This window comes from Lepus europaeus, chromosome 21 (genome assembly GCF_033115175.1).
Source record: "Lepus europaeus isolate LE1 chromosome 21, mLepTim1.pri, whole genome shotgun sequence".
Lineage (NCBI taxonomy): Eukaryota > Metazoa > Chordata > Mammalia > Lagomorpha > Leporidae > Lepus > Lepus europaeus.
Window position 1 is genome coordinate 56140137 of NC_084847.1, and position 27684 is coordinate 56167820.

The 27684-nt window shown below is 51.9% G+C and overlaps 1 protein-coding gene across 2 annotated transcripts; it reads left to right on the forward strand.

Moving 5' to 3' along the window:
- Window positions 1-516: 516 nt before the first annotated feature.
- On the forward strand, window positions 517-27555 carry RAC1 (Rac family small GTPase 1). 2 transcript variants are annotated; one of them, XM_062179951.1, is made up of 7 exons: window positions 517-630; window positions 10192-10263; window positions 13747-13864; window positions 23790-23846; window positions 25384-25446; window positions 25754-25913; window positions 26058-27555. In XM_062179951.1, exons 1-7 carry the CDS (start codon window positions 596-598, stop codon window positions 26186-26188), a joined length of 636 nt encoding a protein of 211 aa, XP_062035935.1. In that variant the 5' UTR covers window positions 517-595; the 3' UTR covers window positions 26189-27555. The 2 variants fall into 2 exon arrangements, with proteins under 2 accessions (XP_062035935.1, XP_062035934.1); XM_062179950.1 differs by lacking the exon at window positions 23790-23846 and having other exon boundaries at window positions 521-630.
- The last annotated feature ends 129 nt before the right edge of the window (window positions 27556-27684 follow it).

A 27684-nucleotide genomic window follows, 5' to 3' on the forward strand; every position in this document is an offset into this window, starting at 1 on the left:
TCCAGCTTCGGAAATTTCTAGAAGGCCCTTATGTCATCGCCCAAGTGACAGCGACCCCATACACAGGACAATAAGGAGGTGGGGGAAGGACCCACGCCCCTCGCACCGCCCGGCCGGGAGTCGGTGACGTCAGCGCGGTTCCCGGAACCCCCGCCTCCCCTCCCAGCCCAAACCCGGCCGCGCCCAGCCCGCGAGAAAGATGGCGGCCGCCCCGCCCCCGCGGCCGGGGCCGAGCGCTCCCGAGCGCTCCCGAGCGTTCCCGAGCGCTCCCGAAGCCCCGAGGAACCCCGGGAGCCGCTCGGGCGCGAGCGGCCCCTCCCGGAGCCTGGGAGCGGCGGCGCCGGCGCGGGGGAGGGGCGGCCGGATGTGAGCGGAGCGGCCATTTCCTGTTTCTCTGCAGTTTTCCTCCGTTTTGGGTGGTGGCCGCTGCCGGGCTTGTGCTTCCAGTCGGCGGAGGGCGAGGCGGCGTGGACAGTGGCTCCGGCACCCCGCGCCCCGCCGCCGCCTGTCGCCGCGCGCTCGTCCGCCCGCCGCGCCCCGAGCCCGCCGCTTCCCGCCTCAGCGCCCGGCCGCCGCGGCCCAGCGAGCGGCCCAGATGCAGGCCATCAAGTGTGTGGTGGTGGGAGACGGGTGAGTGCGCGGCCGGGGGCTCCGGGGGGCGCGGGGCTGGCCGGGCGCGGCCTGGGCGCGGGGCTCGGGCGGGCGCCCCTCACCCTCGGCGTCCCGGTGTGGCGAGGGCCGGGCCGCGGGCGAGAGTGGACTCCGCCCTCCCGCCGCCTCCCCGGGCCCGGCTCGGCGCGGCTCTCGGGCGCCTGTGGAAATAATTTATTTTATTTTATTTTATTTTATTTTTTTAAAATTTTTTTTTTTTTTGGCGAGAAGGAGGCCCTTCCCTGGCATTTTCCCTTTTCCCTGAACCTCTCGATCGCCCCTCCAGCCCGGAGAGCCGGCGCGGGCGACGGAGGTCCGGCGGCTTGAGTGACCGGAAGCTTAGCGCACGGTCCGGTCGCTGCCACTTGTAACTTGGCCACTTGTGGGGTTGAAAGTTTGGAAGAGGCTGTCAGGGGCCAGGTGTGACAGAAACGGATCTCTCCGAATGTGGTCGTTTAAAAAAAAAGTAATTAAAAAAAAAAAAAAAAAAACCGAGGCCTTGGCTGAGCGCGGCAGGGAGGGATGGAGTTCTTTCCAGGACCGCCCGTGGGGGTTACAGGCCCCAGAGGAGGACAAGACCGGTCTTATGCAGTTGTGTGTGTGTGTGTGTGTTTTCCCTCCCTCAGAAACAAGAATCCCAGTGTAATCCGAGCAAAATCGCGCGTCTCAGCATTGCTTGTGTAGCTTAGTGTGGGACCGGGACGCTCGAAGAATTACTACCAGTTTCACCCAGCTCTGAATGCAACTGGTCCGAGGCCAGAGTCGGAGGAAGAGTGCGCTGGACACTTCGGGTTCCTATCCCAAAAGTGGCCTTACGACTTTATTATTATTATTATTATTATTTTTTATGCCTCTAAATGAATGTGTGATCTCTTAGCTTAGAGAACTGGTGGGAGACGTTTGAGGTTGCTTCTGCATTTCGGATGCAAGGAGGACAGTTAGGCCACGTCTGTTGGACTCGTGTCACACGTGGGAAAGGTGAACCCTTTATAGTTCTACGTATTCAAAGAAATTTTAAAATTTATTTAGGAATGTGTATGCTGCTTTACCTTTTTAAAAGAACACCTTACTCTGGCACTTGGGGAGAAGCGTTCATGAAGTGGGATTGAAAACAAAGTGAATTGTTTTAAGTAAATTTTTTGATGCTTTTGCGTCATGCATCAACGAAACTTCACTTTTTCTTATGCACGTTTAAAATGACCCGGATTTCCCTTAAAAGTTCAAAATGCTCCATCAGTTATGCTTAGCATATGAAGTGCTACTTACTGGCTCTCTTTCTAAGTGAAGTTATGGTAATTCAATACCGAGTGACTTGAAGGTTTCTAAAACACAGACCCAGGGTGTTTGACGCCAAGAGCTGCCAGCCCTCGCCTGCTGGTGCTGCTGTTTCTTCCAGTGAAATGCTGGTTGAATGCCTGCTGTGTGTCTCTGTCCTGCCCACATCTCGCCACTTGGTTGGGAGGTGTCTGAGACCACATCACTCCTCCCCTCCCCCAGAGAGGTTCCTCCTTGGGAAGTTCAGTGAAATCATGCAGGGGGCTGGCTGCAAGCCCCTCCCAGGGGCCAGGCCTCTACTGCTTGCCTGGAAATGGCCAGGACCAGCACTGTTGCTGTCTGCACCACCGTGTGAGGCTCTGTGGGAGTATGAGTATTCACAACACTGTTCCTGGCCTGAAATTTCCCGTCTGCTTTATAATTTAATTTTTAAAATGTACTTGAGAGACTGGAAGCTCCTCTCCACCAGCTAACCCCCCCGCATACCTGTAACCAGGATCTGAGAACCCGTTCTAGGTCTTTCTTCTCATGGACAGGGGGGACCCAACTACAAGAGCTGTCACCACAACTCCTGGGGTTCACACTAGCAGGAAGCTGGAACTGGGGCCTGCAGCAAGGGATCAAAGCCAGGCACTGCGCTGTGGGGTGCCAGTGTCGCAAAGACTTGCCCCCACGGTGTTTTAATGAGGTTTTGACATTTATGTTGACTGCTGACTGTCTTAAGTAGTATTGGAGTAAAGCGAACTTTTACAAAAAAAAAGTTACACTGTTACTCTCAGGGGTCATATGTAGCAAACATTTCTTCAGTAAAAATCCAAATCCCAAATTTTCCATACCAAGAATATATTTCTGCTTTCAACTGATAAGCTCTATTCCTGATGATACTGCCGGAATGTTCTTTTATCAGATTGTTAAAGCTGTAAATATGGCCCTGAGTTTCAGTTAAAGGTGTTTAAACAGTGAAGGCAAAAGGTGGAGATACCACAGATTGGAAGCAAGCTGAGTTTTAACCATTTTATAACTGGGATCAGCTGGCTTTTTTTTTTTTTTTTTTTTTAAGATTTTATTTTATTGGCCGGCGCCGTGGCTCAACAGGCTAATCCTCCGCCTAGCGGCGCTGGCACACTGGGTTCTAGTCCCGGTCGGGGTACCGGATTCTGTCCTGGTTGCCCCTCTTCCAGGCCAGCTCTCTGCTGTGGCCTGGGAGTGCAGTGGAGGATGGCCCAAGTGCTTGGGCCCTGCACCTCATGGAGACCAGGAGAAGCACCTGGCTCCTGCCTTGGGATCAGCGCAGTGGCCATTGGAGGGTGAACCAACGGCAAGGGAGGACCTTTCTCTCTGTCTCTCTCACTGTCCACTCTGCCTGTCAAAAATTAAAAAAAAAAAAAAAAGATTTTATTTTATTTATTTGAAAGAGTTCCAGAAAGAGGTAGACATAGAGAGAGAGGGTCTTCCATCTTCTGGTTCACTTCCCAAATGGCCACAACAGCTGGAGCCAGGAGTTTCTTCCAGGACTCCCACGTGGATGCAGGGGCCCAAGCACTTGGGCCATCTGCTGCTGCTCTCCCAGGTGCATCAGCAGGGAGCTGGATCAGAAGTGGAGCAGCTGGGACTCAGAAGACAGTCAACAGTCAACATCCGAATATGGGATTCCAGTGCTGCGGGCCGGGCTGTAACCCACTGTGCCACAGCGCCGGGCCCACCTGTGTTCTTCTAGTGGACGACTCCCAGTATAGCAGTTTAATTGGCATTGGGTATAAAATGAGTATCAGTAATGACTTTGAGTAGCGTCTGGCTTAGGTTAACTTGAAGGCTGGGAGTGAAAGCCTTGAAGGTCCTCATTTTGCTTATCCCAGGGGTGTTCAGATTGGTCTGTGGCCCTCTCGGCCCCAGGTCCACTCAGACATTGCTGCCCTTGAGTTATTTTTAGTTGTGTGTGGTCAGTGCCTTCCTTGATGCCACTCTCACAGGAAGCTGCAGTATTTAGCGCCATTGAACGGTGGTGATGTGGTCCGTGAGTTTGCATAAGCTCCTCATGGATTCTTTGTGCTCCTCTCGAGGTGTGGGGCTTCAGATAGTAGTTTTGGCTTGTCTTAAAGGTATTTGCATTCTGCCCCAGCTTCCAAGTTTAGGTTGGGCTCATGACTCTGATCTTGGTTGCTAAAAGTATACATACACCTTTTTTTACCCCCCCCCCCAAATGATAGGGGTTCAAAAGCTTGGGTTTGAGTTAAGAGGAGCAGGAAACCGTTTTTAGAAGCCTTAAATCCACCTTTATGAAGAGTGTGTTTTTGCTTTTTTGTTGGCACTAGTCATCTGATGGCTTTGTGCTTTCTGCTTTTTCACTTCTGCCATCACCAGGTAGCTCTAGATTATAATTGTAGGCTTCCTGGGAAGGAGATGTTTTATCAAGGCAGTTCCATCTTGTCAGAAGGAGTATTTTTCTTCCAGCATCTCTTAATATGAGACATTTCGGTTTCAGTGTTGGTGAGAATCATACGGTCAGCGCCCATATACCCACCTCCGCGGTTCTGTGATCTGCTTTTTGGCCTGTTTGCTTTATAACATGTCTCCCATTATCAAAGGATTTAATTGAGCTGCTGATTTTGATGGAGAAAGGGGGTGGTTTGCAGTTAGATACATGTGTTGTTTTGTGTTTCTTTTTCTTTTTTTAAAAGTATTTCAAAGGTGGAGAGGCACCCATCTGCTGGTTCACTCCCCCTGGCGCCTACAGTGGCTGCATTGGGATCCAGAAACTCAGTCCAGGTCTTTGAGTTGGGTAGCAGGAACCCAGGCACCTGACCTATCACCATGGCATCCCAGGGTCTGAAGTAGCAGCCAGCTAGAGCCAGGAACCAGAGCCAGGCGTGGGAAACCAGTACTCAGAGATGGGGCGCTCCCACCCCAAATTCTTGTTTTTGAGCCTTGTACCTTCAGCTGACTTGTGCCACCCACACTGGGGTGAGACTTGAACGTTGAGAAAGGGTGTCTAGGTTAAAGCCTGCTTCAGACTCCAGCTGTTACAGGTAGCATCTTCAGCTGTGAGTGTTAGAAAAACTGCCGAATCTTAAATATTTGAAGTCTTTAATGGTGATAAAAGTTATTCATTGGCTGTGATGTCCCTTGTTAGTCACACGTCAGAATTTCATTTCGTGTTTTTGTGTTACTATTCTAATTTGATGTATTTTTTTTTAACGTATATTATTATAAGTGTGCTTCAGTGATCAGTCCGGTTTTTGTTTTTTTTTTTAAGATATATTTATTGTATTTGAAAGGCAGAGAGAGAGAATCTTCCATCCTCTGGTTCAGTCCCCAAAGGGCTTCAATGGCTGGGGCTGATCCAGGCCAAAACCAAGAGCCAAGAACTTCATCCAGACTCCCATGTGGGTGGCAGGGGCCCAACTATGTGGGCCATCCTTCACTGCCTTCCCAGGCACATAGCTGGCTGCTGGATCTGAAGTAGAACAGCTGGGGCTTGAACTGGTGCAATCTGGGATGCCCTCGGCTTTGCAGGTGGCAGCTTAGTGTGTACAGTGCTGGCTCCTATGATCTGTTCTTAGAGAATCCCATACCTTGTTTCTCGGTGTAAATTTGAAGACCTTCATTGAAAGTTTTTGATTTATTCGATGAACATGAGTGTGTGTTTGATAGAATACTCTATGCTCTATATTTTGGTTTATAATGGTTGTTAGCACTGAGTCTGGTTTTTTATATCCTGAGATCAGTTTATCTTTTTTTAAAAAGGCGATGCAGAAAAATTCTGATTTTTATATTTTATGATTTCATTTTAAGATTTATTTATTTGAAAGGCAGAATGATAGGAAGAAACAAGGACCTCCCATCCACTGGTTCACTCCCCAAGTACCCACAACATCTGGGGCTGGGCCAGGAAATCCATCTGGGTGTTCCACTTGGGTGACAGGACCCAAGTTCTTGGGCCACCACCCACTGCTTTCTCAGGCACATTAGCAGGAAGCAGATCAGAAGTGGAGGAGCTAAAATCCTGTTTTCACAGAACTGCACTTTTTTATGATTAATCAGTTATGTCACTATTGATAATAAATACTTGGAGAACCAGACATTTGGGCCTCTGCCTCCACCTTTGGCAGTGAACAGAGTGTCCCCTGGTATCCCCACATTAAAATCTTTCATCTGGAAAAAAAAAATGGAGGAGCCAGTTCTTGAACCGGCACTTTGATATGGTATGAGGGCATCCGAAGAGGTAACTTAACCCACTGTTCCACAACACCAGCCCTGATCTTACGTATTTTTAAAATTTTATTTATTGGAAAGGAAGACAGATCTCTTATTCACTGACTTACTTGCCGAATGCCTGCAACATCCAGAGCCTGGAACTCAGTCTAGGTCGGCTGTGTGGGTGCGAATGGACCCAGGCACTTGAGCCATAACCTGCTGTCTCCCATGGAAGCTGGAATTGGGAGGGGATCTGGGATTCAAGTTAGGTACTCTGATAGGAGGTGTGGGCATCCCAAGCAGCGTCCTAACCACTGTGCCAAATGCCCACGCTTGTGTGTGCTTTTTTTTTTTTTTTAATTTTTAAAAATTTTTTTATTTTTGACAGGCAGAGTGGACAGTGAGAGAAAGACAGAGAGAAAGGTCTTCCTTTTTGCCGTTGGTTCACCCTCCAATGGCCGCCGCGGTAGGTGTGCTGCGGCCGGCGCACCGCGCTGATCCGATGGCAGGAGCCAGGTACTTCTCCTGGTCTCCCATGGGGTGCAGGGCCCAAGCACTTGGGCCATCCTCCACTGCACTCCCGGGCCACAGCAGAGAGCTGGCCTGGAAGAGGGGCAACCGGGACAGAATCCGGCGCCCCGACCGGGACTAGAACCCGGTGTGCCGGCGCCGCAAGGAGGAGGATTAGCCTATTGAGCCGCGGCGCCGGCCTAGTAATCTTTTTTTTTTTTTTTGATAGGCAGAGTGGACAGAGAGAGAGAGACAGAGAGAAAGGTCTTCCTTTTTGCCGTTGGTTCACCCTCCAATGGCCGCTGCGGCTGGCGCATCATGCTGATCCGAAGCCAGGAGCCAGGTGCTTCTCCTGGTCTCCCATGCGGGTGCAGGGCCCAAGCACTTGGGCCATCCTCCACTGCCTTCCCGGGCCATAGCAGAGAGCTGGCCTGGAAGAGGGGCAACCGGGATAGAATCCGGTGCCCCAACCGGGACTAGAACCCGGTGTGCCGGCACCGCAAGGTGGAGGATTAGCCTGTTAAGCCACGGTGCCGGCCGTAATCTTGTTTTTAATAGCAAGCAGATTTGTAGCAAATGATGGTGAATAATAAAATTTTCGCCAATGTCAGTTTATGCCAGTACCTTGAATTCCATCACAGGTAAGCTTTTCAAAAGATGATGTCCCAGCTGAAGAAACAGTTCAGGAAGGGAAATTCTAGAACATTTTAGACACAGTTACTCATACTAATAGCTTTGTTTCTCATTTACATAGAAGAGAGAACAGGATTTTATTTCATTTATTTTTTAAAGTTTTATTTATTTGTAAGGCAATTACAGAGGTAGGGAGAGACAGATCTTCCATCTGCTGGTTCACTCCCCAGATGGCCACATTGGCCAGCTCACAGCCAGGAGCTTCATCCTGGTCTCTAACCTGCACCCATATGGGATGCCAGCGTCTCTGGCGGCGGCTTCACCCTCTACACCACAGCGCAGCCCAAGTACAGGATTTTAAAGGCAATGCCAAAGACATTTTATCGTAACAGTGAAAACTTTTGTAGCTTCTTATCTTTGTTCACCTTTCTCTACCCATTTTGAAGAAGGGTCACTTCCCTCGGCTTTGCAGGCCATTCTCCCTCAGCTGCCGCATCCACCGCACGGCCAGTGCCTGCTTGCCGTGCTCATGTCCGAGTAGCCCCTGAGATGGCCCCAATCTACCACCCACCACCCTGTCCATGCTGCCGTGGGTGATTCTTGGGCCACAGCAGTGGCTGCCTCCTGTCCCAGCTGTCTCGGTCCTCTCTCCACACTGAAGTCAGATGCTTTTCAGATCTGATGCTCCTTGGGCCTCGCGCATCCTCTGCCACTGCCCCTTCCTCCCGAGTTCCTCCCTCTCCCTGGGCGTCCTTGGAGTCTGACCGCAGCCTCACTCTCTTTGATGCACCTTGCAGCCTTCTCTGGAGGCCCCTGAGGCTAGGTTAAACGTTGTGTTGTGCGTTTCCAGGGCGTCTTCGGTCACACTTCTCACACTGTAATTTTATGTTGTTACTGCATTCCTTGTTTTTTAACAACTGCACACACTCTTTGAGATCTTGTTTAGTGCACCTAAGTGTGGCACTGGGCCCAATGAGTTGATACAAATCAAAAATGAATTAAAGCTCTGATAGTTGGATGAAGGAGTTGGAAGTTCTGCATCCATTTTAGGGGTGATAAAACAGTGGCATAGGAGGTTGAAACCTGCCCAGACCTTATAGCCAGTAGTGAGAGTCGGCTCTGGGTCTCACAGCCAGGCTTCGATTGCATATCGGAGGCTCTTGCTCATACAGGTTTCCTTTGACATTATGAGCTTTTAGCAGATGTGTGCCCAGTGAGTCATTTCTGTTGAGAAAGCCTTTCGAGGCTGGAGGTTACCTCCTGGTGATGTAATGTTTGACTCTATGAGGTCTTTGGGGTGGGGAGTTCCAACTTTTGTTAAGCCCTTAATAATGTTCCAAGTGAAACAAGTGCTGGCAGGACTGGGTGGGTCTGTATCTGCCCTTGTTGAGGCTTTTGCCTTCCTCTGAGCATATGGGGAAAATAAATAGAAAAACACTTAACTTCTCTATGGTGAGTCCTAGTTTACAATAGTTGAGATTGAACAACAAAATCTTACAAATTAGAATACAGGGTATCTTCCTTACCTTGATAAACCAACACAGGATAGCAGGGAGATGAGCCCAGGGTCCCTGAGGTTGAAATTGTAAATTTGGAGGATTCTGGGGAGGGAGGAGGAGTAATGGCAGTCTTAATTTTTAGGTGATTTTCTCTTGAAAAATGTCATGCATTGGGGAGAATTTGTGCTCCACTGTGACTTTTGCCTGATGATGTGCTGGTTTCCACAAGCTGTGCAGGTGCTGCCCTGTCCCGAGTGCTAAAGCAGGGTTCTCGTCAACTTCTCTTCGTGCAGCTGATGGTCCCATGAGGGCTGGGCTTTGGGAGGTGGCGAGTGAATGTGGGAACAGTTCTGTGCGGTGGTGAATTGACTAAGCCGTCCACTGAGGACACAGTCACTGCTGAGTGCCAGAGAAGCCTGGGGGAAGAGGTGGCAGCTGGAGCTGTGCCACTTAGCAGAAGTAACGAAGTCTGAGGCGCAGAGGAGGCTCTGTGTGCACTGGTAATTACTGGAGAGGTCTGAGGATGGAAATTGAGATTCTTGCATGAAAGGTTTCTAAATATGCTTATAGAACAGACTTCTTAAGTTCTGAAGTGTTCTTGAAAGAAACTTGTACTTTTTAATTACTTAGTTTTTTAAAGAGATTTTATTTATTTATTTGAAAGACTTACAGAGAGGGAGGGAGGGAAGGAGAGAGATCTTCCAGCCGCTGGTTCACTCCCCAAATGGCTGCAGTGATAGGCTGGGTCACACCGAAGCCAGGAGCTTCATCCAAGTCTCCATGCGGGTGCAGGGGCCTAAGCACTTGGGCCTTCTTCTGCTTTCCCAGGCCATCAGCAGGGAGCTGGATTGGAAGTGGAGCAGGCGGGACTCAAACTGGAGCCCATTTAGAATGCTGACGCTGCAGGCTGCGGTTTAACTTATTGCACCAGAGCACCGGCTCCTATTTAGTTGGTTTGTTGTTTGTTTGTTTGTTTGTTTGTTTAAGAGACTGAGCTCCCATTTGCTGGTTTGCTCTTCTAATGCCCAGAAGGGAGCCAGGAACTCAGCCCAGGTCTCCCACATGGGTGGCAGGGACCCAGCCACTTGAGCCTTCTCTGAAGATGCTCCTTAGTGAGAACCTGGAGTCAGGAGCCAGAGCCGCCATGCAGACTCAGGTGCACCCATGTGGGACATGGGCCCGTCATCCCTTAACAACCGTTTCCTGATGTTAGTGCTAATACCATGGCTCCTGATTGTACCTTTCTGAGAAATTATAGTTTAACTTTCAAGGTAAGAATGTATGTGGTATTAAAGGTTATAATAACAACAATTGTTTTCTTCATTGCTGAGTGTGTGGTGTATCTTTGGTGTTCCTAGAAGTTATTTTAACAGTAACAAAAGCTAGGAGTCCATGCGTGTGACTAAGCAGCCTCTCCTCTCCCCCTCAGAGCTGTGGGTAAGACTTGCCTGCTGATCAGCTACACGACCAATGCGTTCCCTGGAGAGTACATCCCCACTGTGTAAGTATCTGCGGTTCATTGGGAGCCAGCTTGTCTGTGATGTGATTTCTGATCCTTTGACCGTTTGTTTTGCTATAAGGCTATTCCTAATCCTTATATGAACAGATAACATTTTCCTCTCATTTACTGAACTCTTAACTATAAGGCATTTGGGTTTTTAAGAATCTTAGTCTAATGTAGACTTCCGATACAATAGAACAAACACAGCATTCCTGGTTGATTTGCAGACACTTAGGAAGCAAAAGAAAGTTAGGCAGACAGGGAAGATTAGAGACAGTAATGTAAAGACAGCCAGAGCCAGACTCTGGGGTCCTGAGCAAGAGTTTGGTCAGAGACGGCTCTTGTCTGGCTCTCTGGGAACTGGAACAGGAACTCTTAGACTGTTGGCTTTTTTTTTTTTTTTTAACTCTATTTATTTGAATTTTTTTTTTTAAATTTGACAGATAGACAGTGACAGGTAGAGACAGAGAGAAAGGTCTTCTTTCCTTCCAAATGGACGCTATGGCTGGCGCTGCACTGATCCGAAGCCAGGAGCCAGGTGCTTCTTCCCAATATCCCATGAGGGTGCAGGGCCCAAGCACTTGGGCCATCCTCCACTGCCTTCCCAGGCCACAGCAGAGAGCTGGACTGGAAGAGGAGCAACCAGGACTAGAACCCGGCGCCCATATGGGATGCCGGTGCTGCAGGCAGAGGATTAGCCACGTGAGCCACGGCGCCGCTCCTGAACTCTGTATATTTGAAAGATCGCTCTTTTATCACTGATTAACACCCCAAATGCACACAGCAGCCCGCACTGCACCAGGCTGAAGCTAGGGGCACAGAACTCCATGCAGGTCTCCCACATGCATGGCAGGGACCCAAGGACTTGGGCCGCCGTCTGCTACCTCCCCCGGTGCACATTAGTGGAAAGCAGAGTCAGAATCAGAGCCGGGACTGAACCTAGCCACTCTGATCCGGGATGTGGGTGTCTCAGTGGTGTCTTAGCTGCGGTGCCACATGCTCACCCTTGGGCCGTTTAGAGTTTTTTTTCTTTTAATTATTTGAAAGGCAGAGTGACAAATCCCCAGTCTGCAGGTTTACTCCCCAAATGGCCATAACTGCTGGGGCTGGGCTGGCTGATGCCAGGGGTCAGAAACTCCCACAGTGGTGGCAAGAACACAAGTATGTAAGCCATCATCCACCGCTTCTCAGGCACATTAGCAAGGCGCTGGATTGGAAGTGGAGGTTAGGGACTCACTAGCACTCTGATAGGGTTGGGGGTCTCCAAGTGGCAGGTTAACTCCGCACCACAGCACCTGCCCCCAGACCATTAGGTTTGAATTGGCTGTTAGTGGGTTACAGGTCACTGCAGTTACGGAGCTGTGGAATTGAAACCTGGGTGTGTAGGAGTTGTGTAGGAGTTGGCCGTTGAGTTACTTAATCCTTGCGGACAGCAACTTTGGGTGGAGGTGAGAAAGTGCATTTCTGATGATGGGTTACCAGGGAGCCCTAAGTAGCCCAGCCTCAGAGCTCTGTGCCCTGCAGCTGTCCTCACATCTGTGACCCACATGGACGCAGGGGCGGGTGGAGAGGAGCTGCTTTGAGGTTCACCTCCCTCCCTTGGTCAGGCACAACACACCACTTGGGTGTCCGTGTTGTGCTGCGTTTAGGATGGGGATTTTCCTTACCACACATACAGAATAAACTTGATTCAGCCACGAAGAGTGGTTGGCAGGTATGTGACTCTCAGCCGCTGCTCAGCTTTGTGTGTCACAGTGCTGTGGTGGATGACGTCACACGTGTCGTTGACACACCTGATGGAAGTGGAGTTGTGCCAAGAAGGGAGTGGGTGCTTTTAATTTTGGTAACTACCAACTTGCTGTCCAAAAGGCTGTCACTTTGACATTGTGGCTGAACGAGCCCCTTACCGCACACTGTGACCAGTGTTGGTTGAAAGAGGTTACTGACACTTCTGGCCATTAGGAAGGGTAGAATTTTTTTTTTTTTTTAAAGAAGGTGCTCTTTAGTTTTTTGTTGTTGTTTTGTTTTTTAGTTTTATTTATTTATTTGAAAGAGTTACAGATGCAGAGAGAGAAAGAGGTCTGCCATCCACTGGTTCATTCCCCAAATGGCCGCAACAGCTGGAGCTGGGCCAATCCAAAGCCAGGAGCCTGGAGCCTGGAGCCTCTTCAGGTCTCCCACATGTGTGCAGGGGCCCAAGGACTTGGGCCATCCTCTGCTGCTTTCCCAGGCCACAGCAGAGAGCTGGATCAGAAGTGGAGCAGCTAGGACTCAAACTGACGCCCATATGGGATGCCGGCACTGCAGGCAGCGGCTTTACCTGCTATGCCACAGTGCTGGTCCCGGAGATTAGTATCTGTTGAACATTTACTGTTCATTTGTTTCTTCTTGGAATAGCTTGTTGAAATCCTTTGCTTAATTTTCTAGTGAAATTTTTTTCTTACTGAAGGAGTTTCTATGTAAATAAAAAATATTAGTCCCCTTTATCTCTTGTCTTTGGACTTGCTGTGTTGTCTTCTGCCATATAGAAGTTTAATATTCCTATGTAAACAGAGCCACTTGTCTACCCCATAGAATTTTATGTGATACTTTGGAAGGCCATTCCTCTTTAAATGATCCAAAAGTAGTCTCTGTTATTTATTTATTTATTTCATATTTTTGTGGCTAAAGAATTTATCTTTAATTCATTTAGAAGCTGTTTTTGGTATTCTGCGAGGCAAGCCTCTGATCCTTTTTCTTCAGTGGGGGTTGGGGAGTGTTACAGTTACCATTTGTGGAGTAACTCTTTTTCCTAGCAGCAGAATTACCACATTCATCATAAGTTTTCTTTTTTCTTTTTAAAACTTTCATGTATTTGAAAGCCAGAAACAGACGAGAGAGGTCTTCCATCTGCTGGCTCACTCCCCAAGTGCCTGATCTGTCCGTGCTGGGCCAGGTTGAGCTGGGAGCCAGGAACTCCATCCAGGTGTCTCCCTGGGGTGGCAGGGACCCAGCCACCTGAGCCGTCCCCGCTGCCTCCACGCCTGCAGGATCGGGAAGCTGCAGTCAGGAGCCGGAGCACAGGGCCACGTGCCCGCTCCTCCACCGGGCTCAGAGGCTGAGGTCTCCTCGTGTGGTGGTTGTCTTGAATGGAGATGCGGGTTTTGTTTGAGAGAGCTCCCATCCTCTGGTCTGTGCTGGGCTGAAGCTCTTCCACGTGGTTGGCAGAAACGCAGTTACTTGAATGTCTCCACTGCCTCCCAGGGTCTGCGTTAGGAAGCTGGAATCAGGAAGCAGAGCTGCTCTCAAACCCAGGCGCTTCCTGCTGCCCACGGACCTTCTGGTGGTCTCCTGACCCCTGGGAGAAAGGCCTGCCCGTCTTCATTTGTCTCTTCGTGACTGAGTGTCAGCTGTTCCCAGCCGCCTCGTACTCCTCTGGGATGTGGCTGGGACGGTGACCTAGGTCCCAGTTCTGTGACTGACCATGTTTATTCCATTCTACAGCTTTGACAACTACTCTGCCAATGTTATGGTAGATGGAAAACCAGTGAATCTGGGCTTATGGGATACAGCCGGACAAGAAGATTATGACAGGTTACGGCCCCTGTCCTACCCACAAACAGTAAGGATCGCAGCTGGTTTTTAACTGTCTTTTAGAGTTTATGGTCCCTGAATATTTAATTAATGCGTATCACCTACAGACGTGCTTCTGTTACCATGACTTCAACATAGTGACTAATAGCAAAGTTAATGTTAGCCCAGTAGTCAATGCTTTCCTGGTTAGGAGCTTGGTTTTTGCTGTCTGAGCATTGCCAGCTATTTCAGCACTGTGCTCTTCACATTCTGTTACTGCTTTGTTGTTGTTAATCCATTAGTTTGTTTTCATTTGCCTTGGAAGACAGACACAGAAATATTCCATGTGCTGGTTCACTCCCCAAATGTCTGCAACAGCTGGGCCAGGCTGGAGCCAGTAGGCATGAACTCGGTGGGGGTGTCCCACGCGAGTGGTGACTGCCCAGGTACTTGAGCTGTCACCTGCTGTTCCGAGGGTGCACGTTAGCAAGGGAGCTGGAGTCAGAACCAGACTGGATCCTGGGAACTCTAGCGCGGGGTATGGCGTCTTTTTTGATTGATTATTTATTTGAAAGGCAGAGTTAGAGATAGGGGTAGAGACAGAGAGGTCTTCCATCTGCTGGTTCACTCCCCAGAGGGCCGCAACTTGACAAAGCTGGGCTGATCTGAAACCAGGAGCTTTTTCCGGGTCTCCCACGTGGGTACAGGGCCCAAGGACTTAGGCCGTCTTCCACTGCTTTCCCAGGCACATTAGCAGGGAGCTGAATTGGAAGAGGAGCAGCCAGGACTCAAACTGGTGCCCATGTGGGATGCTGGCTTTACTTAACTACACCACGGTGTGGATGCATGGGATAAGGCATCTTAACCTCTATCTATAAACACCTACCCCTCTTTTATTTAATTTTAGGACAACCTTATGGAATCAGTACTGTTTTGTGTTTACAAACCACTTTAAAAAATACTTCCATATTGGGGCTGGTGCTGTGGTGTAGCGGGTAAAGCCGCTGCGCTGCCTGCAGTGCTGGCATCCATTCCATATGGGTGCCGGTTTGAGTCCTGGCTGCTCCACTTCCAGTCTAGCTCTCTGCCTCTTCCTCTGTGTAACTCTGCCTTTCAGATAAATAAATCTTTTTTAAGACGTCTGTATTTATTCATGTGAAAGGCAGAGTGGCAGGAAGGAAGAGCAGAGAGAAATCTAACATCTACTGGTTTGCCTGTCACATGCCCACAACAGCTTGGGTTAGGCCACGTGTGGCCAAAGAGGAACCCAGAACTCCATCCTGGCCTCCCCGTGGCAGGGACATAGTACTTGAACCATCATCTGCTGCTTTCCCGTGTGCGTTAGCAAGGAGCTGGATGGAAGCAGAGTAACGAGGACTCGAACCAGGCATTTCCATATGGGATGTGCGTGTCCCAAGCGGTGGTTTACCCACTGTGCCACAATGCCTGCCTCACAAGTCACTTTCTTATTTTTATTTTTGTGATAGAATTGCAGAGAGGGAGGGAGTGTGATCGTCCATCTCTGGTTCACTCCCCAAATGGCCTCAATAGCTGAGGCTGTGCCAGGCCAAAGCCAGAAGCTTCATTCGGGTCCCTCACATGGGCACAGGGGCCCAAGTACTTAGACCATTTTCTTTTGGTTTCCTTGGCTCATTAGCAAGGAGCTGTATTGGAAGTGGAGCAGCTGTGACTTGAACCAGCACCCATATGTGATGCTGGTGTTGCAGGCAGTGGCTTCACTGATTATGCCACAGTTGGCATAAACTTTTCTTGTTTTATTTTGTTTTTAAGATTTATTTACTTTATTGAAAGAGTTACAGAGGAGAGGCAGAGGGAGAGAGATCTTCCATTTTTCGTTCACTCCCCAAATGTCCACAATCGTTAGGGCTGGGCCAGGCTGAAGCCAGGAGCTTCCTCCAGGTCTCCCAGGTGGGTGCAGGTACTCAAACACTTAGATCATTTTCTACTGGTTTCCCAGGCATGTGAGCAGGGAGCTGGATCGAAAGTGGAGCAGTCGGGACTTGAACCGGCGCCCATGTGGGATGCTGGCACTGCAGGTGTAGTGGCTTTATTCACTGTGCCACAGCACTGGCTCCCATAAGCCAATTTTTTTTTAAGCTTTATGTATTTATTTTAAATGTAGAGTTTGAGAGAGAGAGAGAGAGAGAGAGAGAGAGATAGATCTCAATCCCCAAATGGCTGCAATGACCAGAGGTGGGCTTATCCAAAGCCAGGAGCTTCTCCTGGGTCTCCCACTTGGTGCAGGGGCCCAAGCACGGCGGGTGTCTTCTTCTGCTTTCCCAGGCCATTAGCAGGGAGCTGGATCAGAAGTGGAGCAGCTGGGACTTGAACTGCCACAGCGCTGGCCCCCACAGACCACTTTTTAGCAGCAGTTAGTTTCAGGGTGGTTTGCTTTGTGATAGTTTTGTACAACAGAATCAAATCGCATTAAGGTTGAGGTTTATTTATTATAAGTTAGTAAGTAATCTAATGGACTTAGTACTTTTCTTATAAAATTCATAATTTCTGTGGCTTAAGTACCTAAATCTTTTTTAGTGTAAATATGAGGTTTCAGTTTTGTAGAGTGTATACTGTATGCAATCAGAAAACATTTTTGATGAGTTGTTTCTATTTCAGACAACTGCATGGTTTATGTACTAAAGCTGATAGAACAGTAGTTGGCAAAACAGTAGCTCTCGGGGTTACAAGCCACTTTGTTCTGTGTGGCGTTTGCCTGTCCTGTTACACGTTCTTTGTTTGGGACATGACTGACAGGCTGAAGCTAATGTGACTGCGGAGAGGGGGCAGAGCACGGTGCTTGGGCTCAGGTCTTGTCCCCTGCTTGTCCCTGGGTGGCCTGGACCGCTCCTGACGTCTCCTGAGTGGGCCTGTCCCTCTCAGGGGTGGCTGAGTTCACGCACACAGTGGGAAGCACATTGCAGGCACTCGTGTGTGCACGAGGACCGCAGGAGTCCTCCTCCTCCCCACTTGTGTCTCAGCCGGGCTAGAGCACTCCTTGTTTCTGGGTTGTGCCCCTGAACCTGGCCGGAGGGGCTCCAGTCAGACTAGGGAGACACCATAGCGAGAGGCAGACTGTGACCTTTGACTGAAGGGGTAGCCTTTGTGATTTTTTTTTTATTTGTTTTTATATGAAGGGCGTAGAAAGAGACACCTTTTATCTGCTCCTTCATTCAGATGCTGAGACGGTGGGGCTAGACCAGGCTGAAGCCAGAGGGCCGGAATTCCATCTGGACCTTCCGTGTGCCCTTTGCTGGCTCCCAGGGTGAATTGGTAGGAAGGTGTTGGAAGCAGAGCTGGCACCTGAACCCAGCACTCCGGTAGGATGGGACATCTCAGGCTGCACGTTAACCACTGCACCTCATGCCAACCCTCAGTTTTGAGATTTTATTTTTTATTTCTTTGAAAGAGTTAACAGGGCTTCCATCATTGGTTCACTCCCCAAGTGGATAAAACAGCTGGGGTTGGACCAGCCTAAAGGCAGGAGCCTAGAACTCCATCTGGGTCTTACACATGGGTGGCAGGGGCACAGGTACTTGGACCATTACCTGCTGCTTCCTAGGCACATTAGCAGGGAGCTGGATTGGAAGTGGAGAGAGTAGCTTAGCGGGTAAAGCTGTTGCCTGCAGCGCTGGCATTCCATACAGGCACTGGTTCGAGACCTGGCTGCTCTACTTCCAATCCAGCTGTCTGCTATGGCCTGGGAGAGCAGTAGACGATGGATGGCTCAAGTGCTTGGGCCACTGCACCTGCGTGGGAAACCTGGAAGAAACTCCTGGCTTCTGACTGGCCCAGCTGCAGCTGTTGCAGCCAATTGGGGAGTGAACCATGAGATGGAAGACCTCTATGCTCCTATGCCTGTTTGTAACTGCCTTTCAAATAAATAAATAAATCTTTTTTTAAAAAAAAAAAGGAAGTGGAGCAGCTGGGATTTGAACCAGTGTCATAAGTGCCAGATTAATCACAATGCCATTCCCACACTGCCCCCCCCCATCCCCTCAACCCCTGCCCCGGGTTTTAAACTTTTTTTTAAAAATTTATTTTATTTATTTGAAAGGCAGAGTTAGAGAGAGAGAGAAAGAGAGGGAGAGACAGACATCTTCCATCTCCTGGTTCACTCCCCGAACGGGCACAACAGCTAGGGCTGGGCCAGACTGAAGCCAGGAGCTTTCTCTGGGTCTTCCACATGGGTGCAGGGGCCTAAGCACTTGGGCCATCTTCGACTTTCCCAGGTCCATTAGCAGGGGGCTGGATTGGAAGTGGAGCAGCTGGGACTCAAACCGGTGCCCACATGGGATGCTGGCATCACCGGTGGCGGCTCTACCCATTATTCCTGGCTTCAGACTGGCGCAGCTCCAGCAGTTGCAGCCATCTGGGGGGTGAACCAGTGGATGAAGACCTCTCTCTCTGTCTCTGTATCTCTCTCTCTCTCTGCCTTTGCCTTTCAAATAAATAACTAAATCTTTACCAAAAAAAAAAAAAAGATTTTGCAGTGATTTTGAAACATACTGCCGATACATCTAGCAGGGTGTGGCTTTACTCCTCTGAGAAGGGAGCCACGCTGCTGTGAGTCAGAGGACACAGGTGGGGCGAGGCCGTGTCCTCGCAGTCGCCCGTGGTAAGGCAGAGGTGACTTGGCGGGAGTCCCACTGCGCGTGCTGAGGGACATGCGCAGACGTGGCAGTGTGCGAGGCCTGCGGTCACAGGGGGAGGTGTCCATTTAGGGCTAGACTTTAAACTTCGGACGCTCCCTGGTCAACACTCCCTGTAGGGAGAAAGACGCGCTTCTTGCCCTCCTGGAACTCAGACGAGTCCCGTAGGCAGCTGCGTGGAGTAACCTGGCTCACTGGCAGAGCCACGCCTGCTCGGGCCCCTTGGAGACAAGGAAATGATCTTGGCAACTGAGGGAAAGGCCCAGTGCTGACACTCTGGCGCCTGCAGGGTCTCCTTCCTGGAGCCTCCGTGGCTGCACAGACTCACTCCACCGGGCCAGCGAGAAGTCGTGGGTTGCTTTTTTTTTTTTTTTAAATCATACAGCATTTTTTTTTTTTTAAAGATTGATTGATAGATTTTAAAGAGTTACAGAGAAGGAGAGGCAGAGAGATCTTGTATCTGCTGGTTCCCTCCCCAAATGGCTGCAGTGGTCAAAGCTGGACTGATCTGAAGCCAGGAGCTTCTTCTGGGTCTCCCATGTGGGTGCAGGGGCCCAAGCACTTGGGCCATCTTCCCCTGTTCCCCAGGCCATTAGCCCATGCCCGTATGGGATTCCAGCCCCGCAGGCAGTAGCTTTACCAGATTCGGCATGGTGGTGGCCCCTGGTGTTTTTTTGTTTTAAGATTTATTTATTTATTTTTTATCTATTTGAAGCCAGAGTCAGAGAATCCTCTATCTGTGGGTTCACTCCCCAAATGGCCACAATGGGCAGAGCTGGGCCAGGCCAAAGCCAGGAGCTTCTTTGAGGTCTCCCATGTGGATCCAGGGGCCCAATTACTTGGGCCATCTTCCACTGCTTTCCCAGGCTGTTAGCAGGGAGCTGGATTGCAAATGGAGCAGCTGGGACTCAAACCCATATGTGATGCCGGCACTGCAGGCAGAGGCTTAACCCACTATGCCATAGCGCTGGCCCCAGCACCACTATTTCTGTGTTAAATTATATTTAAAAAGAGACAGGGACAGCCAGGCAAGGAGGGGGCAGCGGTACCTGTCTCAGCCACAGCCTAGTGTCCAGGGCTCGTGCCCCGTCTTCTGTCCTCCGTGCTGGAGATCTGCGTCCCCTGCTCAGCACCTGCTCCCCAGCACCGCCTGCCCTGTCCCGCCTGCCTTCCTCCTCCTCCTCCTCCTCCTCCAGCTCCTTGGCACTTCACTCACTGCCACCTCCACGCCCAGAGGCCCTGGATGGAGGTGAGCAGTGGCTTTAGGCTGGGGTCCCTGGCGGGGCCAGAGGCATGGGTCAGAGCAGCGGTCCCTTGGCTTGGGCTTGCCGCCCCAGGGAAGGGAACTGCTGACTGGAAGGTTTCTTACCTTGGGTCTCCTGGGAAGAGGTGTGACATTTCCCATGGCCATTTAATACCAGCATCCATCTCTGGGTAGTGCTGTGTGGCTGAGTGAAATCTGTGTGAAACTTGAGTTTCCATCAGCTGTCTGAAAGACTGCACAGTGGTCATCATTTTTGTTGGAAATCCCCTTTACGTTTGAATTTCTAAGTAATCCTTAAGGCTTTTCTCACCTTTGGTTGAGAATTTTCTCTGAGTGTCCTGTCCTGTGCCCAGCCTTAGGGTGAAGGCATGGTCAGTGTCTCGCCTTCCTGTGTGCGTGGGGACACGAGTGACATGCTGGTGTCACAGCAAGCCCCCCAGCAGTGCAGCCATCTGCTGAGGTGGTGGGCCCGCACGCCTGTGCGTTGTGCCAGTGTTGCGTCTGCTGTGTGTGCTCTGACGTTCGCTCTGCAACAACACTGGATTAAAAGGAAAAGTGCAGTCGTTCGTGGCAGTGTGATTCTTCAGAAGGCCTGCCCTCCTCACTGGGGCGACCTGATGGACGTGTCCGTGTCCAGGCGGGCGCAGCACAGCGGGTTGGGCTGCTCCGTGTGCCGCCGGTATCCCATCGGTTCAAGTCCATTTCCCATCTGGCCTTTATTGTTTATTTATTCTTTAAGATTCATTTATTTCAGAGGTAGAGTTAGCGACAGAGAGGTCTTCCATCTATTGATTCCCTCCCCCAAATGTCTGCAACAGCCAGAGCTGGGCCAATCTGAAGCCAGGAGCTTCTTCCCACATGGGTGCAGGGGCCCAAGGACTGGGGCCATCTTCTGCTGATTTCTCAGGCCATAGCAGAGAGCTGGATCAGAAGTGGGGCAGCTGGGACTCGAACCGGTGTCCATATGGGATTCCAGTGCCACGGGCAGAGGCTTAGCCCACTGTGCCACAGCACCGCCCCTCCCCTCTGGCTTTCTGCTGATGTGCTTGGGAAGGCGGCAGAGGATGGCCCACACCCTTGGGCCCTCGCCACCCTTTAGGAAACTGGGATGGAGCTTCTCGCTTCTGGCTTTGGCCTGGCCCAGCCCTGGCTGGTGCAGCCATTTCGAGAGTAAACTAGCAGATGGAAGACATCGCTCTCTACCTCTGTCTCTCTCTGCCTTTCAGATAAATCAGTCTTGATTTTCTTTTTTTTAAAGTGTCCGTGTCCTCCAACACAGGTCACTAGGAATACACTTAGAGTTAAAATTGGGTTTGTTCCCCTTCGCTGTAGATGAGACACGCAGTTTCAGGCTGATGTTGATTTGGGAGTGAGGTCTCAAGGAGGCAGGGTTGATGCGTTTCTAGAAGCAGAGAGAAATCTCCTGTCACTGGTTGAGTCCCCAGATGCCCACAACATTACGGCCTGGCCTGGCCAAAGCGGGGGGCTGGGAGCTCCAGGTCTCCCACGTGGTGGCAGGGAACCAGCCAGTTGAGACGTCACCCACTGCCTCCCAGGGTGCATTAGCAGGGAGCAGGAGTTGGGAGCAGAGCGGGGACTGAAGAGATGCTCTGGGAGGGGATGCAGGTGTCACGAGTGGCGTCTGAAGCGCCAGGCCAGTGCCCGCCCCAGAAGCAGTGCTTGCTCTCGACTGGACGCTGCAGGGAGGCAGGGCGACTGTGACGGGTCCAGCAGCCCATGTAGCAGCTGGGCGGAGGCCCTGAGGCTGGCGCTGGGACTGCTGCGCAGTCGGTCATTGTGGCCGGGGGGTGGGTGTGTGGTGATGCTGTAGATGGCATGCTGACCTTGGGTTTGTCTGCATTTAGACAAGATCATGAAGTTTTTGGTTTTGTTTTTTAATGCAGGAAACGTGCTGTTTTTTCTTTTAAGAAAACAGTTGTGTGGATAGAGTGCACGAGCTCCCTATCCACTGGTTCATTCCTCAGAACCCCTACAGGAACCCACGTGGAGACCTGGAAGAAGCTCCTGGCTCTGACTCCAGCCCATACCTGGCTCCTGGGGGCACCTGGAGAGCGATCCGCAAATAGATCTCTCCCTTTGTCTCTCGCGCTTCCTCTAACTGCAACTCTGAAATACAGCATTTTCCAAATGCCTGCAACAGCCGGGGCTGGGTTAGGTGGAGAACTCAGCCCAGGTCTTCCACGTGGGTGCCGGTGACCCAGCCGCTGGAGCCATCACCTGCTGCTCCTGGGTGCGCGGGTTCAGGAGCCCTGGAGTCAGCCCCGAGCACCCTGTTGTGGCGGTTCAGCCGCAGCCTCCGCGCTCTGGTCTTGTTGGCTTGTTGACTATCCTGGCCTCATTTCTGCTTTGTCTGACACGAGCACGCCAAGTGCCTGCTCTACTCCGCAGGCGCGGGCGCCGCTGTGGCTGTGGCTGTGGCTGTGGGTGCAGGCCAGTTCTGGCCGCCAGGGCTGCTTCTCGTTGCTGAGCTCCACACTGATGCATGCCCAGCCTCTTTGGGTTCTGCCTTTGCTCTCTTTATATAAACTGGACCTTTCCCCAGTGCGTGCAGCCCCTATCATTTAAAAGAAAAAAAAATCCAAGCCTAATAGGGAGAGGCAGGTAGGAAGCATTTGGAAGAAGAGCCGATGAAAAAGGAAGTGAGGGTGCTCATGGGTGGTGAGTGCAGCTGTCGGGACGCGTGGCCGAGCTCGCCGCCCTGGCTGGCCTTCCTGGGTAGTGAGGGAGACACGGGAGTCAGGACGTCAGCAGAGCTGCCACGTCCCTGAAAGGCGCGGCCGGCGGCAAGGCAGGAAGTGGCGTTGGTGTGGTGTCGGCGTGGTCGGGAAGGCTGGGCCTGTGGCTGTGCGTGACCTGCGGTGCTGAGTGAGGACGGGGAAGCAGAGGCTCTCAGCCGGGGTCAGCTAGCCCAGCTGCCCATCCCAAGGCGGCCGGACCGCAGAGGTCGGCAAGCGCCGAGGCTGGAGGCTGGGTCTGGGAGCACGGACGCGGTGTGCGGGTGGGGGAAGGACAGGCAGCAGCAGGCAGGTGGCGCGCTGTTCACACAGGCGGCACGAGGAGCCGCCTGGCGTCTGGTGCGTGTTTCTTCAGAGTCGGTGTGACCGAGGATTCTCACTTGGATTTTTTTGAAAGGCGAGAGACGGAGATCAGCCCCTGCTGCACTCCGCGCCACCCTGGTTGGGGGTGACTGATCCCTGATGAGTCTGCGTCAGTTAAGATTTGACACCGGAACAAGCGTAGTCACAGGTTAAACCTGAGGAACGACAGAAACTAACATGCTTTTCAAATTACAAATCAGAAACGTGAGATGAATTTCAAATAACAATTCCCTTTTTCCTAAAAGGATTCCAGGGAGCTGTGTTAGAAGAGCAAGGCTGTTCATATGTATTGGAATTAAAAATGAGTTGACAGTGTGGTCGGTCCTGGCAGTGTTGTCACATCTCCGAGGGACAGCCCCATGCAGATCTGCCACGAGAGGGGCGTGGGGGAGGGGGACGGGGCGGGTCTTAGCGTCCCCAAATTCAAACCGCACCCCCAAGGCTGGAAGCGGACCGGAGCCAAATGTGCACAGGGACCTCATGGTGATGTCCGCTCAGCCGGGCTGTGTTCTGGGAGAGCCTTTGCTGGTGGGCGGCCGCACAGCCAGGCCCTCTCTCTGCTGTGCGTCCCACGGGGCTGTGTCTGGCATCCTGACGGCAGGCACCTGGGAGCGCTCTGGCTTTGTGGCGCGGCTACATCCTGCAGTGTGCCGCCCATGGCTCGAAGGAGCGCCTCTGTCACGGCCCCAGTGTCTGCCAACGTCTGCCTTCACCGTTCTCAGCACAGGGACCCCAGCCCTGGGCCGGGTGTCATGGCGTGATTGGTAGCATTTGGCATCAAAGGTGTTGCATTATTGGACGCTTTGGGATCCTTTGGGCGGGTAGAGACAAAACTCTGATAAAGGGTAAATAACAGCTTCTGTTAATTTTTATTTTCCCCAGTTTGTACAAAACTCAAACAAAATTCTCGTGCATCACTAGGTTGGAGAAGCGTATGGTAAGGACATTACGTCCAGGGGCAGAGACAAGCCGATTGCCGTATGTAACACTTTCAGTCGACTTGAGTCAGCTTTCCCTGTTCTGTTTCACTCCGTTTCCCTCGGATCTCCTGTCGAGCCTCGCGTTCCTTGCGTGTTTTCTATTCGATTCACTCAAGGTTGGGCTTGTGCTTGATGAATGAGCTCCGTTAGCACGCGCTGGCGCCCACCCGCGGGAACCCCAGCAGTTCCCCGGCTGCTCTCTGCCCTCCGCGAGGGAGGAGGAAGCAGGGTGCACGTCAGGGCCTCTGTCGGCGCTGGCCTGGAGAAGCCGCCGGCTCCCAGGCTGCGCGCTAACTGGAGCAGGACTAACCTCGCGGCCAGGGCCTCCTCTCTGCGCTGTGGTGTCCGGGGGCTGGGCAGGGCTGCTGAGCTAACCCAACCGCGCTTGACATGGATGCCGGGTGCCCTGGTGACTGCGGGACAAGCTTGCGCATGCGCCGGCGTTCAGAATGCCCTGTATCAAGGCTGCTGTGTGGGATGTGTGTTTCCCCTTGCAGGTAGGAGTGTGCCCCTGGGTAATTTCAGGTGTTAGCTTGGGACTTGTGTACATTTCACAAAGTAGCAGAACTGTCTTTTTCCAGGAAGATGTTTTCTTAAACCTGGCAGTGTAGGAACTCTGGCATGTTTTAGACAGGTAAAAACTTGAGCTTACACACAGTACAGACCTGGAGGGAAAGCGGCACTTAGTTAGCATTTAGTCAGGTGCTGTCTGCAGGCTTGGGGCCCGCGCCCCTGTCCTGGGAGCCCTGTCTTTGCTGCAGCTGCCTGGCTGCAGCCCGGGGCCCACTGGGCCTGTGCGAGTGGCCTTGTCTGCCACGTCCCCAGGACCCCAGCCTCCTGGACAGGGCTCGGGTGGCAAGCACTGAGCCGCCACTTTGTGCCGGGGAGTGAGTGAGTGACAAGAGGTCCCTGAGCAGAAGCTCAGCTCGAACCCAGTGAGCATCTGAAGTGATCGGATTTAGCATGCAAATGGGGAGCTTACTGGAAGGTATGCTGTTTGTAGATACTTTTATTGAGAAAAATTCCTAGATTGTGTCTTTGTGAAATTGAAAGGCCACTAGGTATGGGGGCACAGACATCTCCCCTCTGCTGGGTCACTTCAGTTGCCCACAATGGCTGGGGCGGAGCCAGGAACCCAAGCACTTGGGCAGTTGTCACTCGCTGCCGCCCCGGTGTGAGTTAGCAGGAAGTGGACAGGAGCGGAGCCCGGCTTGGATTAGGCACCTGCTCTGGGTGTGGGCAGCCCCTGGGCTTCGTGCCCCGCCCAGGCGGCCGCGTTTCACAGAAGCATTGGTAGTTCCAGCATGTTGATTTTTGCTGTTTCTAACAGATAATGAACGTGCCAGGGGTTCCCTTGGCCTCAGGTGCACCCCTTCTCACAGTACTGGCTCTGGTCTGCAGGGCTGTGGCCAGGGCGAGCTCCTGACATAGCCGCTGGTCCCACAGACGCGTACCAGTGTCTGAGGCTCGTTCCCAGCAACGCGCATTGAGCATTTTAAGACCTGGTTTCTGAATGTTTGTTTCCTTTTAAATAGGACGTCTTCTTAATTTGCTTTTCCCTTGTGAGTCCTGCATCGTTTGAAAATGTCCGTGCGAAGGTATGTGGGGGCTTTACCGTTCACTGACGGCAGCAGAGCTGAGACTCGGTGTGGGTCGCTCGGCCCTGAGTAGGAGGGGGGTTTCTGGGGTGACCGCAGGACCTTCATCTGCTTGACCAGAAACAGTCGTTTCCTTGAGCCGGGGCCCTCTCTGTGGGGTCCTCGGTTCTCTGGGGTGGGGTTGTCATTGCTTGCTAATCTGACCCCGTGGGTGTCCCTTGTTCTCGAAGGCTTCCATGAAGGCCGGGGCGGGGGTGCCTCAGGTGGGCTGCTGGGTGTAACCTGTGTGTCCCTTCCTCCCGGCTAGTGGTACCCCGAAGTGCGACACCATTGTCCCAACACGCCCATCATCCTCGTGGGAACGAAGCTGGATCTTCGGGATGATAAAGACACCATTGAGAAGCTGAAGGAGAAGAAGCTGACACCCATCACCTACCCGCAGGGCTTGGCCATGGCCAAGGAGATCGGTAGGAAATCGTCTTTGCCGTCTGCCCGGGGAACGCCGAGGGCAGGGCGCTGGTCCTCTCGGGTGCGGCGCACTTGGCGGGAAGCCACGTGAGGCCGTGCCAGCTGTGCGTCCGCGCGCTGCCATGCGGCTGTGTCTCCCGCAGGTGCTGTGAAATACCTGGAGTGCTCGGCCCTCACGCAGCGAGGCCTCAAGACAGTGTTCGACGAAGCGATCCGCGCGGTCCTCTGCCCGCCTCCCGTCAAGAAGAGGAAGAGGAAGTGCCTGCTGCTGTGAGCGCCGCGTCCCCCGGCCCGGCCCTCAACCTTTGTACGCTTTGCTCAGAAACGGTGGAGCCTTCGCACTCAATGCCAAGTTTTTGTTACAGATTAATTTTTCCATAAAACCGTTTTGAACCAATCAGTAATTTTAAGGTTTCTGTTTTAAATGTTAAGAGTTCAGACTCACCTTTATTAAAATTTAGCCCTAAATGACAAGCCTCCTTAAAGCCTTATTTTTCAAAAGCCCCTGTTCTTGCTCAGAGTAAGCGTTGCCAAAATACCTTCCTACACGAAGTTGCATTGTTGTGCTGAGAACACTAAGCACTAAGCACTAAGCGGTTGAAAGACCAGTGTAGCTCCCGGAGTTAGCGGTGCGGCTGCGTGCGCGGCAGTGTTCAGACGACAAAGCAGGACAGCCCCCCGCTGACAGGTGGCCACTTCACACAGCAGCCGCTTGTCAGCCCCTTCCCTACCTGACACCGCCCCGCACGGCACAGCTCAGCTCCGGAGCGCTCCGATTTCCTAGTGAGTTTTCCGGAAACAGCCAGCCAGCTTCCGCCGAGATGCTGACAGAACTCACGGAGCCTCTTAGTTGTGCGCGCTGTGGGGTGGAGGCAGCTGTGTCACAGGACGGAGACAGGATTTTGACGGGATATGGAGGCGTGAGCTCGGGGTCACAGGCCAGCACCTGAGGGCGAGCCCTGTCCCCAGGAGCCGCGGAACAGAGCTGTTACCGGTCCCTGCAGCCTTCCTCCCACACCTGCCATCCTCCCGGGCGGGCGTCCGTTCATCTCTGAACTGGTCATCCCGTAGTTGCCGACTTAGGAAGTGCTTTCCTTCTAGAGCCCTCCTCAATGAGCAATATGCCTCCTTGTATGATAACGTCTGATGATGCGCTAGGAGCTTTTCCGTAGATTAGTGCAAGTGCATTCCCGTTTTCACGTTACTTTATTCGAAGCTGATTACGCGCTCTTAGTTCTCCAGTTACTAGGTGTAAAAATCATGTGTTGCAGCTTTACAGTTTTTAAGAGATTTTAGATACCCGTAAACTACGACCCTTCTAACATCACCGTCTTGCCAGGTCCCCGACACCGTCACTAACACCGACCCTCACCTCGCCCCCACGGACACGCGCTTCCTGTCGTGGCTTCGCCCTAACAAGGTTCTCTCGGGTCTCTGAGGTTCTGTAAACTGTGCTAGTGCTGACGATGTTCTGTACAGCCTCACTCACTGGCGAGAACACAGTGTTGGAACTTTCAACCACTAGAACAACGTTTTCTAAATTGACAGTTGCAGAGTTGTGGAGTGTTTTTACATTGATCTTTTGCTAATGCAATTAGCAGTATGTTTTGCATGTATGAATTAATAAACCCTTGAATCGTACGACTGGTCACACTTGAATTTTTGCGCACTTGCCGGGCAGGTCCTCGGGGTGTGTAATCCGCCTCTCTCGAAGTGTGGGCTGTGGGAGACACTCATTTTCACACAGCAACAGGGAGTGCTGCCGGGGCG